This window comes from Orcinus orca, chromosome 19, assembly GCF_937001465.1.
Source record: "Orcinus orca chromosome 19, mOrcOrc1.1, whole genome shotgun sequence".
In the NCBI taxonomy this organism is placed as follows: Eukaryota; Metazoa; Chordata; class Mammalia; order Artiodactyla; family Delphinidae; genus Orcinus; species Orcinus orca.
Genome location: NC_064577.1, coordinates 9,966,360 through 9,981,642, shown reverse-complemented (window position 1 = coordinate 9,981,642; position 15,283 = coordinate 9,966,360). Strand labels below are relative to the sequence as shown.

Genomic DNA, 15,283 nt, shown 5'->3' with positions numbered 1-15,283 from the left:
AATTCTTATGAAGTGTAAAATCCCAAGATAGCCCAAATAATTCTGAAGAACAAAAAAGTGGGGAATAGGGCAGGGGTGGGAGTCTTATTTTCCCAGAGATCAAGTGTTCGTGATAAAGCTGTAATAATGAAGGCAGTGTGGGAGCGATACAGGAAGAGGCAGAAACCAATGAAGCAGGATGGATATGACAAAGGCAGTATGACAAATCAGTGAATATGAACTGGATTGTTCAATAAATAGTGCTGAAATTATTAGTATCCACAGGTAACAAAATAAAAATTTAACTGTTCAGCGTGAGGATCCTTGCCTCAAACTGAACGCTTATATTATAAATGGAACAAAGCCCTAAATGTGAAAGGAAAACTTTAAAGATTTTAGAAGAAAATATAGGAGAATATGATTATGACATCAGGGCAGAAAAGGCTTTCTTAAAGTCAAATAATGTTAACATATTTAAACTTAATTACATGAAACTACAGCTTCCTTTTGACAAAAAGACACCATAAAGTCACAGACAAGCCAGAGTCTGGAAGTACATCTCTGTAATGCATATAACTAACATAAGCTTAATATACAGAATATGTAAAGAACGCCTATGAATCTGTAGGAAAAACAAACAATCCAACAGAGAAACAGGCAAAGGATAGAAAACGGCAATTTAGAGAGAAAATCTGAACTGTCAATAAAAACATGAAAAGATGATCATCACTAATCAGAAAAACTGAAATTAAGACAATGAGGTACCATTTCACACCCATCAGATTAGGGGGGAATTTTTAGTGTGACAACACCACGTATAAACAAGGATGTAGAAAAACAAGTACTCTCACAAGCTACTAGTGCAGGAGTAAACTGGCACAGCTACTTGAAGCCTCACCCACACTGTCACCCAGCAGTTTCACTCCTGGGCACAGACTCAGCCTAGAGGAACCCTCACGCTTACACAGGAAGACATGAACACAGATATTCACTTCATCAGTGTTTGTAACAGCAAAAGAGTGGAAACGACCCAAATGTCCATCAATAAGAACTGAGAATAAACTATGGTATATTCATACAAGGGAAACCTATCCAGTGGTTGAATTAATAAATTAGAATTCATGTATAAATATGAACAAGTCTTACAAACGTAAGTGGAGGGGAAAGCAAACTGCAAATGTTGCATTTGTAAGATATCACTGACATGAAACGCATAGCATATGAAACAATACTTTATAGTATTTATGGATAGAGACATAAGCAGTACAAGTATAAAAACAGGGCAGGTCCATATTATAATAACAAGAGTAACCTCTGGTGAGGGAGGGAGGGAGGGGTATAGAATGGGGAGAGAAATATAAAAGGCACTTCAGCTGTAGCTGTCATATTTTATTTCCAAAAAAAATTCTGAAGCGAATAAAACAAAAATGTTAAAGTTTGTTAAATCTGGCTAGTAGATATACAGGTATTTATTATTTTCATTCTTTTTCTATATATTTTAAATATTTCATAATAAAAGGAAAACTACATTTAGACTACTTTAACTACTTTAAGAGTAGTCTAAACTACATTTAGACTACTTTAATCCGGCCAAAGGCCAGATTCTCCTTGCACCACTTTTTTAATCTGGTACTTTTCAAGGTCATGGAAGTTATGCTGCAAGGATACATAAATTGGAAGGAAAGAATGCTTAGACTAAATCCTCAGTCTAAAACTTATTAATCCCCAAGTTTACATATAGCAAGGCAACTCTGACCTCTAGGTCCTGATGCCTTTTCAGTTCTGACTTGCATAAATCAACTGCAAATGTAGTACAAGTTCCAGGGGCAGCTGAGTTTGAGGACATTGCTGGTGATGGGGAGGGAACCAGCATCCTTACATCTGACAAGTTATACTAATGCAATCAACCACTGCAAGAACATTTCAGAAGCCGCTAAAGAAACGCGCCAGCCAACAATTATATAAATCACAAGATCAAGTCAGGCTCACACATATATCCCAACTGAAAAGACGGGGTTTTCCACCCAAGTGGCTCCCTATGACTTTTGGGGGGGGGGCGTTGGGAAGAAGGGACCTTAGGAACTCAGAATGGAGGTATTAGGTAGAGTGAGATCTAAAACAGAAACAGAAACTGCAACCTTCTGAAATCCAGATTATAAAGACCAAAAAAATACCAATAAAATAAAGAAGAGGGCTACCATATCCTTCCCCATGAGCAACTGTATTAAATTTGCAAAGTAGCTAACCATAATACCTCAATTTGTAATGATGATAACGACAGTGATTTTATGATCTGCCCTGACATCTGCACACATTTTCAGTATCTAACATAATTCACATTCATATTTGAGGCTCACCATGACACACAGAGCAGGTGGGGCAATGATTACTACGGTGTTTCAGATGAGGAAGCAACAGTTAAGTGCTTTACTCAAGGTCACAAGGTCAGCAAGCAGCAGAGTCACATCTTCTGACTCTCTCAGTCCAGGGCAAGGCCCATTCATTCTGCCCTGCCAGGAACTACGGAGCTGTTCCACATAAACACATTTTCCAGATAACTGAAGCTCACTTAATTCTTGATGAATTATCTAATTTGCTACTTACAACAACTAAGTCAGTTACATCGGATAAGGACCACAGGCGTACCTGAGACATCTTGCAGGTTCGGTTCCAGACCACCAAAATAGAGCAAATATCACAATAAAGCGAGCCACACAAATGTTTTGGTTTCCCAGTGCATATAAAAGTTATGTTTACACTATGTAGTATGTAGTCGATTAAGTGTGCAATAGCCTTATGTCTTTAAAAAATGTATACACCTTAATTAAAAAATACTGTATCACTAAAAAATGCTAACCATCACCTGACAATGCAGGGTTGCCACAAACCTTCAATTTGTAAAATCACAGTATCTGTGAAGCACAATAAAGTGAAGCACAAAAAAATAAGGTATGCCTGTGTTATCCCCACTCACAGATGAAAAAATGAAGGTTCAGAGAGATTAAGTCATCAACCCAGGATCACAAACTGGCGGAGCTGGGACTAGAGTGAGGTCTTTCTGGTCCCCGTTTTTCACACTGTGGTCTGTCTTCCTGCTTTCCCACATTGGTGCCTACAGTGAGTTTTATATTAGCAGGTTTCCCAACTTCTCTCTCTGAATCTGGTCCTCATCTTTCACAACTCAGTTATGGGCGCCTCTCATCTTTTAACTCATTTAGGGAACATATCTCTGTGTGCAGGCCTGGAAAGTTCACCACATTCCCTCCAGAGTATCATAAATGAGCACCCAGATCTCAGGTTACTGTGATTTGCAGCTCAGAGGCCTTTTCTTGGTCTATTTCACTTCTTCACAGTCCCTCATTTAAATGCCTAACTATGTGTCGGCCTTGGGGCTACTACAGAGGATACAGCGGCAAATAGACATCACACCTGTCCTGAGGGAAAGGCTGGCAAAGGCAGCCTTCTGGTTAGAAAGAAGGTGCCATACTAGTTCTGTCTACCAATGAAGGGAACAGAATACCACATTACAGTGAGTAAATATCTAATAGTAACTGAGTAAGTTAGGTTTTGTTACATTCATGATAGAGGCAGTGCATTAAGCTACAGATTTCCACAGAATTAGTTTAGATTGAGAAATAAATGAAAACCAGACTGATATATAACTTTCAAATCAGTAGAGGAATCAAAATGAAACAAGAACTTGATTAACATAATAAATTACAACAAAGAAAAAAAAGTGGCAAGTGGAAAACAAAAAATAAGGTGGAAAGAAGTTCAAAGGTGCTATTAATCTCAGTAAATGTAAGTAGGTTAAATATAGAACTCTACAACAGGGTTAAAAACACCAACAATAAACTATTTACAAGAGACATTCTTAAAATAAAACAGTGAAGAAAAACTGAACATAAAGGGATGGAAAATGTTATTCTAGGTAAATGCCAAACAAGTTAGGTAGATGAAACAATATTAATATCAAACAAAACAGAATCCAAAGCGAATGACGTTAAAAAGGCAAAGAGAGATATTTAATAATAACATACAAAATCCACAGAAAAAAGATTTATCAGGGCTTCCCTGGTGGCGCAGTGGTTGAGAGCCCGCCTGCTGATGCAGGGAACACGGGTTCGTGCCCCGGTCCGGGAAGATCCCACATGCCGCAGAGCGGCTGGGCCCGTGAGCCATGGCCACTGAGCCTGCACGTCCGGAGCCTGTGCTCCGCAACGGGAGAGGCCACAACAGTGAGAGGCCCGCGTATCTCTCTCTCACACACACACACACACACACACACACACACACACACACACACACGCACAAAAGATTTATCAGTAAGGAACGCTTATGCATCTAACAGCACAACTTCAAAATGTACAAAACAAAAATGAATAGAAATACAAAGAGAAATTTTAAAAGTCTCAAGAGACTTCAACATAACTTTATATCAGTCATCTACAGATCAAGTAAATAAAACCAGAAAACCATAGAAGAAAAAGAAATAAAAGGAATAAAGACTGGAAAGGAGGAAATAAACCAATGGTTATATTCACAGATGACATGACTATATACATTGCAAAACACAAATAATCTGCCCATAAATTATTAGAAATAAATTAGGTTATCAAGGTTCCTAGATATAAGATCAACACACAAAATTGACCATATGTCTGTATATCCACAATATTCAGTAAAAATCAAATTTTTAAAAAGATATCATTTACTGAAAGCATTGAGAGCACTGAAAATAGCAATACCAAGGAATAATTCTAAATAAAGATGAACAAACGCACACACACATTATAAGTTACTGAGAGTATTTAAAGACAACCTGAATGAATGGAGGGATATATACCCTGCTGGTGGATTGGGAAATATAATATTGTAAAGATAACAATTCCTCACCAAAATTCCAATAGGTTGTTTGTTGTTGGAGGGGGAGGGGATGAAAATTAACAAATTCTGATCCTAACATTTCTATGGAAATACCAAGGGTCAAGATTTGCCAAGACATTCTGGAAGAACAGGTGACAAAAGCTGTTCTACCAGATATCTAGACTTAGAATAGTTAAGTAAGATAGTGTACACTAGCATAAGAACCAACAAATAAACCAGTGGAAGAGAAAAGAGGACCCAGAAACTGACCCACACATATGTGGACACAACTTATGACAAAAGTGACACTGTATGCCACTGTGGGGAAAGAATAATATTTTCAACAAAGAGTGCTAGCTCAACTACATATCCACCTGGAAGAAAATGAACCTTTTTTAGGAAATAACACAGGAAAATAGTTTCTTAATTTTGGCATAAGGAAAAGCTTCTTAAACAGGATCCAGAAACAAACCAAAAAACAAACAACAACAACCAAAAAGAACCTATACAGAAAAGATTGCTACATTGGAATACAGTGAAATTAAGAATTCTGTCCATCAAAAGACACCTCGGCAACATTTAAAAACAAGCTACATCTTATTTCTATGAGGATATTTACAACACAGGTAACTGAGAAAGGGTCCTATGTAGAATACTCCTACAAAGAACTCCTACAAATCAATAAAGAAAAGGAGAGAGAGAGAGAAAGGAAAAAAGGGAATAGAAAATGAGAGAGGGAGAGAGAGAGGGAGGGAGGACTGGTCAAGAGACTTGAACTGGCACTTCACAAAAGAAGACATGTAAATGGCCAATAAATATATGAAGAAGTACTCAACATTAAACATCCAGAAAACGTAACTAAAACCACAATGACAGCCTTACACATCAACCAGGTCGCCAAAATTTTAAAAACTAATAACAAGGGCTGGCAAGGATGTGTAGCAACTGTTCTTATACATAGTTGGTTGGAATATAAAAGGATAAAACTACTTTGAAAAAAATCTTTATTACAGTTGAACCAATACATACCCCGATGACCTAACAATTATACTCCTGGGAATAAACCCAACAGAAACACAGGCACACATGTACCAAGAGACATATATAAAAACGATCACAGTAGTTTCCCTTATAATCACCCCAAACTGGAAAAAACCCAATGATTAAAACAACAGAAGAGATAAATGGCCATATATTCGTACAATGGAATACAGCCATGAACATAAACAAATCACAGCTACACAAACAGAACAGATGAATCTCACAAAGTGTTAAGTGGAAGAAGCCAGTCACAAGAAAATACCAATTGTGTGATTCTATTTTTTATAAAGTTCCAAATCAGGCAAAACCAAAGTACAGCATTAAAAATCACAGTGATAGTTAATAGAGGGGAAGAAGCAGGGGAAGGAGGTTGGAAGAGGAGAGTCTAGGGGGATTTCTTAGTGCTTGTAATGTTCCATTTCTTGACTTGGGTGGTGGTCATACACAAATGTTTGTTTTCTGATAACTGAGCTGTAAATTTATAGTGCACTTTTCTATCTGTACATTCCACTTCAATTAAAAGAAGGAAAACTAGTTTACTGGATTCATCCACACTCTGATATAAATGGCATATTAAAAAGTTCAATATTAAAATCTTAAAACTATTTTAAAATACTATCAATGTATATATGTCAGTTTAAGAAGGAAAAAAAAAGAGGAAAAGAAAATCTCTTGGCAAAACAGGAACAGAAGAAAATTTCCTTAACTTTCATATGCAGATTTGCCAAAAATCAATAGTCAGCATCACATATGAAAAAGCATTCCCTTTAAACTGGTAAGGGGGTGGGGGCACGCACAGGGAGTTGATGTCCACCATTACAGCTATTATTCAATATTACCCTGAATTAAAATCCATTCAATAAAGCAGAAAGAGGAAAAAAAGAGAGGTATAAAAATTGCAAAGAGAGAGGCAAAACTTAAGTGAGCTCATCTATCTGGAAAAATACATAAAAGTTAACAAAACCTCATATTTCATCAAATCTGAAGTATCAAGTATAAGACATATCATTATTTTATGTACCAATACGAAATTTTAAAGTATCGTCAAGTAATTGTAAGATATCATCAATTTAAGAATGCATCCCAATTTCAGAAATGTTCAAATGTAAACCTTAGAACCAATGAAATACAGTACCATAACAAATTAAAGATTTCAGCAAGGTGTCAGATAAAAGAGCAATGTACAAATCCAACAGCTCTCCTATAAGTAGCAATAACCAATTTCAAAATGAATTTTAAAAACAGATCCCATTCACAATAGCAATAAAAACTGGAAATCAACCTAACAAGAAATTTAGGAATTCCTATATATTCCTACGTCAGGGATTATCATATGCAGAAAGTTATAAAATTCAACTGAGGGGATGGAAAAGGGGCATGAATAAATTGATAGATCATATTGTAAAGATGTCATTCCTCTCCTAATTAATTTATGAACTCAATGTAATACCAATCGAACTCCCAACAGCACTTTTCATGGAACTTGACAAGCTCATTCTAAATTCCTCTGAAGATAAGCAATCACCGTCAGCAAAATTTTGAAAAAGCAAAACAACAAAGAGGAAAGAACTACTTCTTAAAATATTAAAATATGTAGGAAAGAATGATGATTTTGCCTACAAAATTAAAAATTTCTGGGAATTCCCTGGCAGTCCAGTGGTTAGGACTTGGTGCTTTCACTGCCAGCGTCCAGGGTCAATCCCTGGTCAGAGAAGTAAGATCCTGCAAGCCTCGTGGCACAGCTGAAAAAAGTAAATAAAATAAATAATAAAAATAAAATTTTCTGTGCCAGAAAAGATATCATAAACGAAATTCAAAAGTAAGTGTCTAAGAGAAAATATTTACAATACATGTAAACCAGAAAAGGATTAAGATCCAAAATATATAAAGAACTTCTATATACCCATAAGCAAAAGACAGAACCCAGCAGGGAGATGGCAAAGGATATGAACAGATAAATCACAGAAGAGGAAATAAACAAGGCTAAGGAACACATGAAAGAAAAACCTTCCTGACTAGGAATCAGGGAAACACAATATAAAACAGTAAGGTACCATTTTCCACCAAGAGACTGGAAATTTTTTATATTTCATTATATAAAGTACTTGGCAAGGATATGGGGAAATACCTACTGATGGTCACTGCTAAACAAAACATAATTGCATGCCCATTTTCAAGGGCAAGCTGGCAGTATCTGTTTAAATGTGCACACCACGTAAGCTTGCAACTCTGCTTATTGGAATAACGAGAATTTATTACCTACGTAAAAAAAGATCATATGTATCAACCAAATGTGTGTTTGTGTAGATATGTATATATCTATCGTTAAAATGTAAATAAAGAAACTTAAAAAAAAAAAGCAGGGTTCTAACTTTCAGCTCTGCAGGGATTTACTTTGGTTAGCCCAAATGCTATGGTGCAGGAAAAGGGAATTTTACTTTCTCCACCCTCCTCTAAGGAAAAATACTCCGGCCTCCAGCCTAAGGAAGCATTTTGGCTGCTATTCCTTTATCCTAGTTCAAGTGCACCTACTGTGGACTAGGCTTTAAATCCTGACCCAGGGGGGCAACTGTTACAGTCCAGACAATTTCAAAGAATAAAGTATCTTGTAATAAACACCTTAGGACACATACCAGCAAGAAGCTTCTTTGCCACTGAAGGTCCTCTTGTTTCCTGTGGAAATATCTCCTTTGCTACAAAGGGCCTCCTCTCACTCTTTGGTGATGTACTTCGCCATCTCTCTAAGGCCCTTTGGCTACCAATAGGAAATCTGCTCTGAATTACACTGAAACATTTCTTTGCCTTTTTTGGTGACAGTGTCTTTTCCAGGAGGGATTCCAAAGCCTGCCATGAAACAGTTAATCATTCTCTTAGTTTATCTCACAAAAGTCTGACTTCTCAATTATAAAACTGAAAATGGGAACTCCAGAGAAACTCATTATTAAATGGCTATGTCTAATTGTTAATGAAACATCACTTAATTTTAAAACTTGGTTATTTAGGAATCCAATTAATAAAAGAATTCTGCATGTTCTTTTACATGTTTAGCTCACTAAAACCAATAGCAAAAAAATAAAGAATATGAACACTCTTAACGGCATCCAAATTCTAAAATTAAGGATTCCTATTTTAAAAACCACAGTCTTCAGAATATAATCCTATATGCTATATAAGCATTTTAATTCTCAATGAAAACCTCATAAACTTAAATTATCCTTTAAGTGGGCACACAGACTGTATTTAATGCACATCTTCATAAACTAAAGGAAACTTAGCATGCCCAGTGGCTCTGGTCACTCATCTACCACAACGGGGGAGATCTGTGCCCCTCCACCCCTTCTAAGAGAGGTATGTCCTCTAACAAGTACCCACTCGTCACCAGGCAGCAAGGGCCCAGTCTCCCTCCAGTCAGTACAAGTTAAGGACAACTGAACACAGCCAGGGACATTTAGTTCAGATGACAGTAAGGCAATAAGAAAATAATAAGCTATGGGTTGGTGCCGTAGACATCAACAAGAAAGAATAAATTTCTTGTGCTACTGAATATTTTCAAATGTAGAGGAGACAAACATTATATTTAAGAAACATTATGTTAAGGCACTTCTGCTCAAAATTTGGGAAAGGGACTATATCTCTTGAGACCCTTTCTAGGATTAGCAAGATACGTCCTCTAAATGAAATCATCTGGCCAATAAATATTTCTTATGGATAAGTTTAAAAAGCACCACATAACTTGATATGCTACCTAAAGGTCTCCATTTGACAATAACATTCCTGATAGTAAGTTCTATACACACGAATGTAACCAATGTAAATCACAAACATATTTGCTGGATAATGAAACTGTAAAGGCAGAAGGGGACTTAAAGATCACCAAGGGCTAGTTAATGGTAGAACTGGTCTGTCACTTAGTCTCGAACTCTTCCCACTACAGCATCCTTCCTCTACAGCCAACAGCTTACTGTGTCACACTAACAGAAAGGCCATCCTTTTATTTGTGGATGAAAATGTGTGGCGCAGTGGAAATAACAGTGGCATGGGAGTCAGAAAACAGGCATTGGATTTCCAGCTATCGAGAGAAGTAACTGTGTCATGTCTCTGACCTTTTTTTTTAATCTGTAAAATAAAAGTAATAAAACCTATTGCAAATCACAGCAACGCAGTAAGGATGAAATGACAGCACTCCACAAACTTCAAAGAACTATAAAGATTTAAGGACACAGTGTTTTTGCTGTCTTTGTCACCAATAAAACTAAAAACACTATCCATTCCTGACTAGTACATACCGGTTGTGATTTCCAGAAGCCTCTAGCCATAGCACAAGACTTTAGAATCTGCTTCCATATATTTTTGTGTTTCTTTTTTTCAAAAATCTATCTAGATTGCACACTGATATTCTAATCTAAGCACTAATCTAAACAGTGCGTTACTGTTTTCCTTTTGTATGCTAATAAGTTCTTTTGGTCACGGTATGGAACGTTCTGTTTAATTAATGGACCTGGTTAAGAGTTGTTATGTGTTCTAGACTCAAGTCACCAATTCTCAAAGCAGTGAAATACAATATAGACTAGATTGTAAAAACAAAATTAAAATGAAGTGCTTCTTCTGCCCTCTGCAAAGCTTGAATTTACTAGGTGCCAGCTTTGTCTTGTATTCTCCACAAATCTCAATGAAATTAGGCAATGGTAAACATTACTTCCCTGCTTAGAAACAATGCACTTTAAACAAAAATCGGAGTCAATTTCATACCTCAGTTTGTTGCAGGATATCTATCACCACATCAGGGACAGAAGAATTGGCCTCCAGCTTGGCAGAACAGAGTGAAAGCTGGCGGATGAGACTGCCCAATTCCTTGCACCAAATAGGAACTGCGTGCTCCACCCGGTCAGTAAATTGAGTAACAAACATCTGTAAGGCCCGAATGGCTCCTCGATGGGCAGCTGCCAGCCTGGACACTGCCCATGACTGGCAATAAATGAGATGCGAGAGTTATTTCAATACTCACAACTTCTAAACGTTAACCCAACCCTTACGAACATTTATAGCCAATCTTCTTTCTATGTAAGAACAACTTCTACTGTAAAAACTTTTTCATAGTAAAGGGAATTGTAAAGCTTAAAGGTTTTCTAATGAAAAAGTCTTTTCCCTTTCATGCTCAGTTTCTTATACCAGGAGCAACAACAAAAATCTATTTTCAGAACCTGTTTCTTGGAAGATGAGCCCATATTCAGAATATGTAAGATGCTCACTCCCTAATAGGTTTCTACAAGCACTGAAAATAATATTAGTGCAGAGAACCCACACATAATACTAACAAAATACTGGAAATGTAGTTTATAAGTAGTATTAATCATAATTAAATTGCATCATACCTTCTTAGTATGTTTAATTTTATGTGGACTCAATTTATCCAATTCTTCCTGGATTTCTTTAACCTGTTTTGTAAAGGGGGGAGAAATGAAAACTTCGTACCTTTCCACTGATCTTTTCTGTAGAAAAGGACACATTTTCTCTTGTCCAAATATAACCATTATTATTATTTTTTTTAATAAATTTATTTATTTATTTTTTGGCTGTGTTGGGTCTTCGTTGCTGCGTGCTTTCTCTAGCTGTGGCGAGCAGGGGCTACTCTGCGTTGCGGTGCGTGGGCTTCTCATTGCAGTGGCTTCTCTTGTTGTGGATCACGGGCTCTAGGTCCAAGGGGTTCAGTAGTTGTGGCTCGCGTGCTCTAGAGCGCAGGCTCAGTAGTTGTGGTGCACGGGCCTAGTTGCTCCACGGCATGTGGGATCTTCCTGGACCAGGGCTCGAACCCGTGTCCCCTGCATTGGCAGACGGATTCTTAACCACTGCGCCACCAGGGAAGTCCCAAATATAACCCTTATTAATTCAAGTCACTTGAAAATGAAACAAGGCTCTTCATTCATTCACCCCCAAAGTAGCTATTGGTTTCCAGTTCGAGATGGTGACTAGAGCACAGGGTTCACCTTCCATCCCTTGGTCCCCAATGTAAGAGGAATTTAACGTGAAGGAGTGAAGGTGAAGGTGACTCTGGAAAGGTAGGAGGGCCAGATCAGGATGTCTTCAGTGCTGTGGCTAAAGAATTCAGCTTCCACCCTCTAAGTAACGGCGAGCCAATCAAACCTTTCACGCACAGCTCTGATTCATGATTCAGAACAATCTTTATGGCAGCAGCGCAGAGTAAAAAACAAAATGAACCCAACAAGAATACAAAACAAAATCTAACTCAGGCATTATCTTTTAAATGAAACAGTCCAGTTTTGGGTTCAGCAATAAGGCTAACACGTGAGCTAAGTGGCCAGAAATGAGTTCAAGGCTTACTAATGAGTAAGGCGATAAAGTTAAAACAAACATTTAAAAATTCTATCCACAATGTAAAAAAAGTAAATGCCTGCTTATCGGCCACTCCATGTGTCCTGAAAGACACTTAACACATTCTTCACTCTTTACTATTTAGTAAAGACAATTAAACTATTTACTATCTACTAAGCTTCTAATACACAATAAACATGAGACAGATGGGAAACTAACAAGGTCCCTATCCTCTAAGGTGCATTACTGGGGACCACAGGTTTCAGAGTAACTGATCCACTTAAATTTATCTGCAAAAATATGGGCTGTATAAGCATTTTTTTCTGGGGAAAGGACACATAGCTCTTAGTAGATTCTCAAGAGTCTATGACCCCAAAAAGTAAAGAAAAAAACAAAAACAAAACAAAAAATCCCTCAGTATTTAAAGAGTTTGGCCAGGGACTTCCCTGGTGGCATGGTGGTTAAGAATCCACCTGCCATTGCGGGGGACACGGGTTTGATCCCTGGTCCAGGAAGATCCCACATGCCTTGGAGCAACTAAGCCTATGCGCCACAACTACTGAACCTGCACTCTAGAGCCCACAAGCCACAACTACTGAGCCCACGCACCACAACTAGTGAAGCCCGTGTGCCTAGAGCCGGCGCTCTGCAAGAAGAGAAGCCACTGCAATGAGAAGCCCATGCACCACAATGAAGAGTGGCCTGCACTCACCACGACTAAAGAAAGCCCGTGCACAGCAACGAAGACCCAACACAGCCAAAAATTTTTAAAAAGTAAATAAATAAAACAAATAAATTTATTTAAAAAAAAAAAGAGAAGGCATCGCAATGAGAGGCCCACGCACCGCAACAAAGAGTAGCCCCTGCTCGCAGCAACTAGAGTAAGCCTGTGCGCAGCAACAAAGACCCAAGGCAGCCAAAAATAAATTATAAAAATTTTTTAAAAAGATAAAAATAAAATAAAGAGTTTGGCCATATACACATAATACACAAACACACATAAAGGCTGAGGACGAGAAGCAGAATTATTTGTCCACGTGTTCAGGAAATTCGGCCTCACAAACACATCAGAATTCATGTAGGATACCTGGTGCTGATATTGCTGAGACAAAAGGAAAACAGGAATTCCCTGAGAAGGTCCCCGGTCCCTGAGCCTCCTCACCTGCTGCTGGAGGACGTAGAGCATTCGGGCAGAACGAACGGCCTGCTCCTTCCTCCTGACACGGATTCTCCGCTCTTCATCTGGATCCAAAGCTTCTTCCATGCGATCTGAAAATATTTTTCCCCCAAGAGTGGATTATAAACCACACTTTAAAAACTTATAAAAACTTCAATTACTCAAAGAGATAATGAGGTTGACAATCTCTAGTTTTATTAAGAAAAAAAATGAAGCTGTCATAACCAAAAATTTCAGTTTTCCTCAGCCATAAAACTAGGAACCAGCAAGTGGGCCTGTGTCCTGACTCAGAGATGGAAGAGACATGAAGACTAACTAGATCAAGCTCCCCTCCAGGCAGGAATTCCCTGAACCAAATCCCACTGGACAGCCTATACCACAGTTATGCATCTCTTACTATTTTTAAATTCTTTCTATTGAACCCAAATCTATAATGCTTTCTATTTTTTTTTAAATTAAATTTCTTGGTCGCGTCACGTGGCATGCAAGATCTTAGTTCCCCGACCAGGGATGGAACCCATGCCCCCTGCAGTGGAAGTGCAGGGTCTTAACCACTGGACCATCAGGGAAGTCACGTGCTTTCTATTTTTTAAAAAAAACATTTATTGACCTATTTTTATGTTTAGCAAGATTCTTTTGCATTCTCTTATCTTGAACCCAGATGAGAAGTCCTTTCTCCAACATATTAAGACACCAAGGGCTAAAATTATTTGCATGTCCAAAGTCTTCATTTATTTGTCAGGAAGCACACCCTCATACACACTGCTGCTCCACATTTTCAAAAGATTCATTCAAAGAAACTGTTTCTGGAAGACTGCCTGAGCAGCTCAGCTCTAAAGGTCCCCTGTATGAGGCCCCATCACCAGAGCAGCGGGCCTCGTGGCTTTGCTCCCCTGGTATCATGGTTTCTACCAAACTATACTGTGGCGTCATGCCACAGACCGCCACTGAGCGATGTTAGGAGAAACAAGCCACAACACTGCTGCTATTCTGATGTAGGAATGTTTTCAAATTGTTCATATTACACAACATTCTCTTTATGAAGACCCACCAGAGAAATTTTTTCCAGCCTCAATATGTGGTATAATTTTTTTCCTCATACAACTGTTTTTTCTTTGTAAATTCTGCAATTGATCACATTTTCCTGGTGAGCTGTGAGGAAGCTCAGAAACAAATCTGTAACCCGTTCCTAATAAATCTTATTTTTCCTTTCCTTATTTTTTCCTGTGCCAAAATATCCTCATTTACATATTTTCGTTCTATTTTATTCAATCTGTTTTTGTAAGGCACCTTAAATTCCTTACGTAACATGCATACGCACACATATGCATACATTACTTGACTTTATAGTGCAAAAGATCATTATAGACTATGTGTTATCTTAGCACAGTAGCTCCTTTTGATGTTAACTCCCTATTCCTTGCAGTCTGGAAGCTGGGCTTGATCCCCCTACTTCTTAGCTATGGTAACCCCAAATTTTCCATGTGCAATCAATCTTCTACTCCCCAGGGAAATGCAAGGGCATAGGGAACACTGAAAAACTGTAGAGAACAGTATATGAGGATTACACACCTTCCTTTCTACCCTGTGGTCAGATATTTTATACGTATATCCATAACCCCCCATCACTGCTGTGTACTCATCTAACCAGTGCCTAAGTTAGAACTGGTTTTAGCTATAATATACAGGTATTATGCTCTTTTCTGAACAAATTAATTTTTCCAGAAGGACTTCTGGATACAGAAGCAAAACATTACAGGATAATTTGCACTCAGGTGCTAGAAGACCTAAGCTTCAGACAACAGGTACCGCAATTACTAGGCAGGGCCCTCAGTCAGTCGACTTACCAAGAACAGCCTAAGGAAAAGGGGCTCTTTCAGGTGCCTCTGC

General features: G+C 38.1%; 1 protein-coding gene across 12 annotated transcripts in view; it reads right to left on the bottom strand.

Annotated features, from left to right (window-relative positions):
* KIAA0753 (KIAA0753 ortholog) overlaps positions 1-15,283 on the bottom strand; it is a 79,482-nt gene that overhangs the window by 41,145 nt on the left and 23,054 nt on the right. For 11 of the 12 annotated variants that reach the window (XR_004481908.2, XR_007473506.1, XR_007473507.1 and 8 more), the window contains exons 4-7: positions 13,379-13,485; positions 11,259-11,321; positions 10,636-10,851; positions 8,520-8,730 (exon numbers count right to left, since the gene is read on the bottom strand). Coding sequence is in view for 9 of the 12 variants with exons in the window: in XM_033423144.2 (XP_033279035.2) it covers positions 8,520-8,730; positions 10,636-10,851; positions 11,259-11,321; positions 13,379-13,485 (597 nt within the window). In the remaining 3 variants the exon portion in view is untranslated. The remainder of the gene's footprint in view (positions 1-8,519; positions 8,731-10,635; positions 10,852-11,258; positions 11,322-13,378; positions 13,486-15,283) is intronic. The other variant, XM_033423146.2, reaches the window with a different exon arrangement.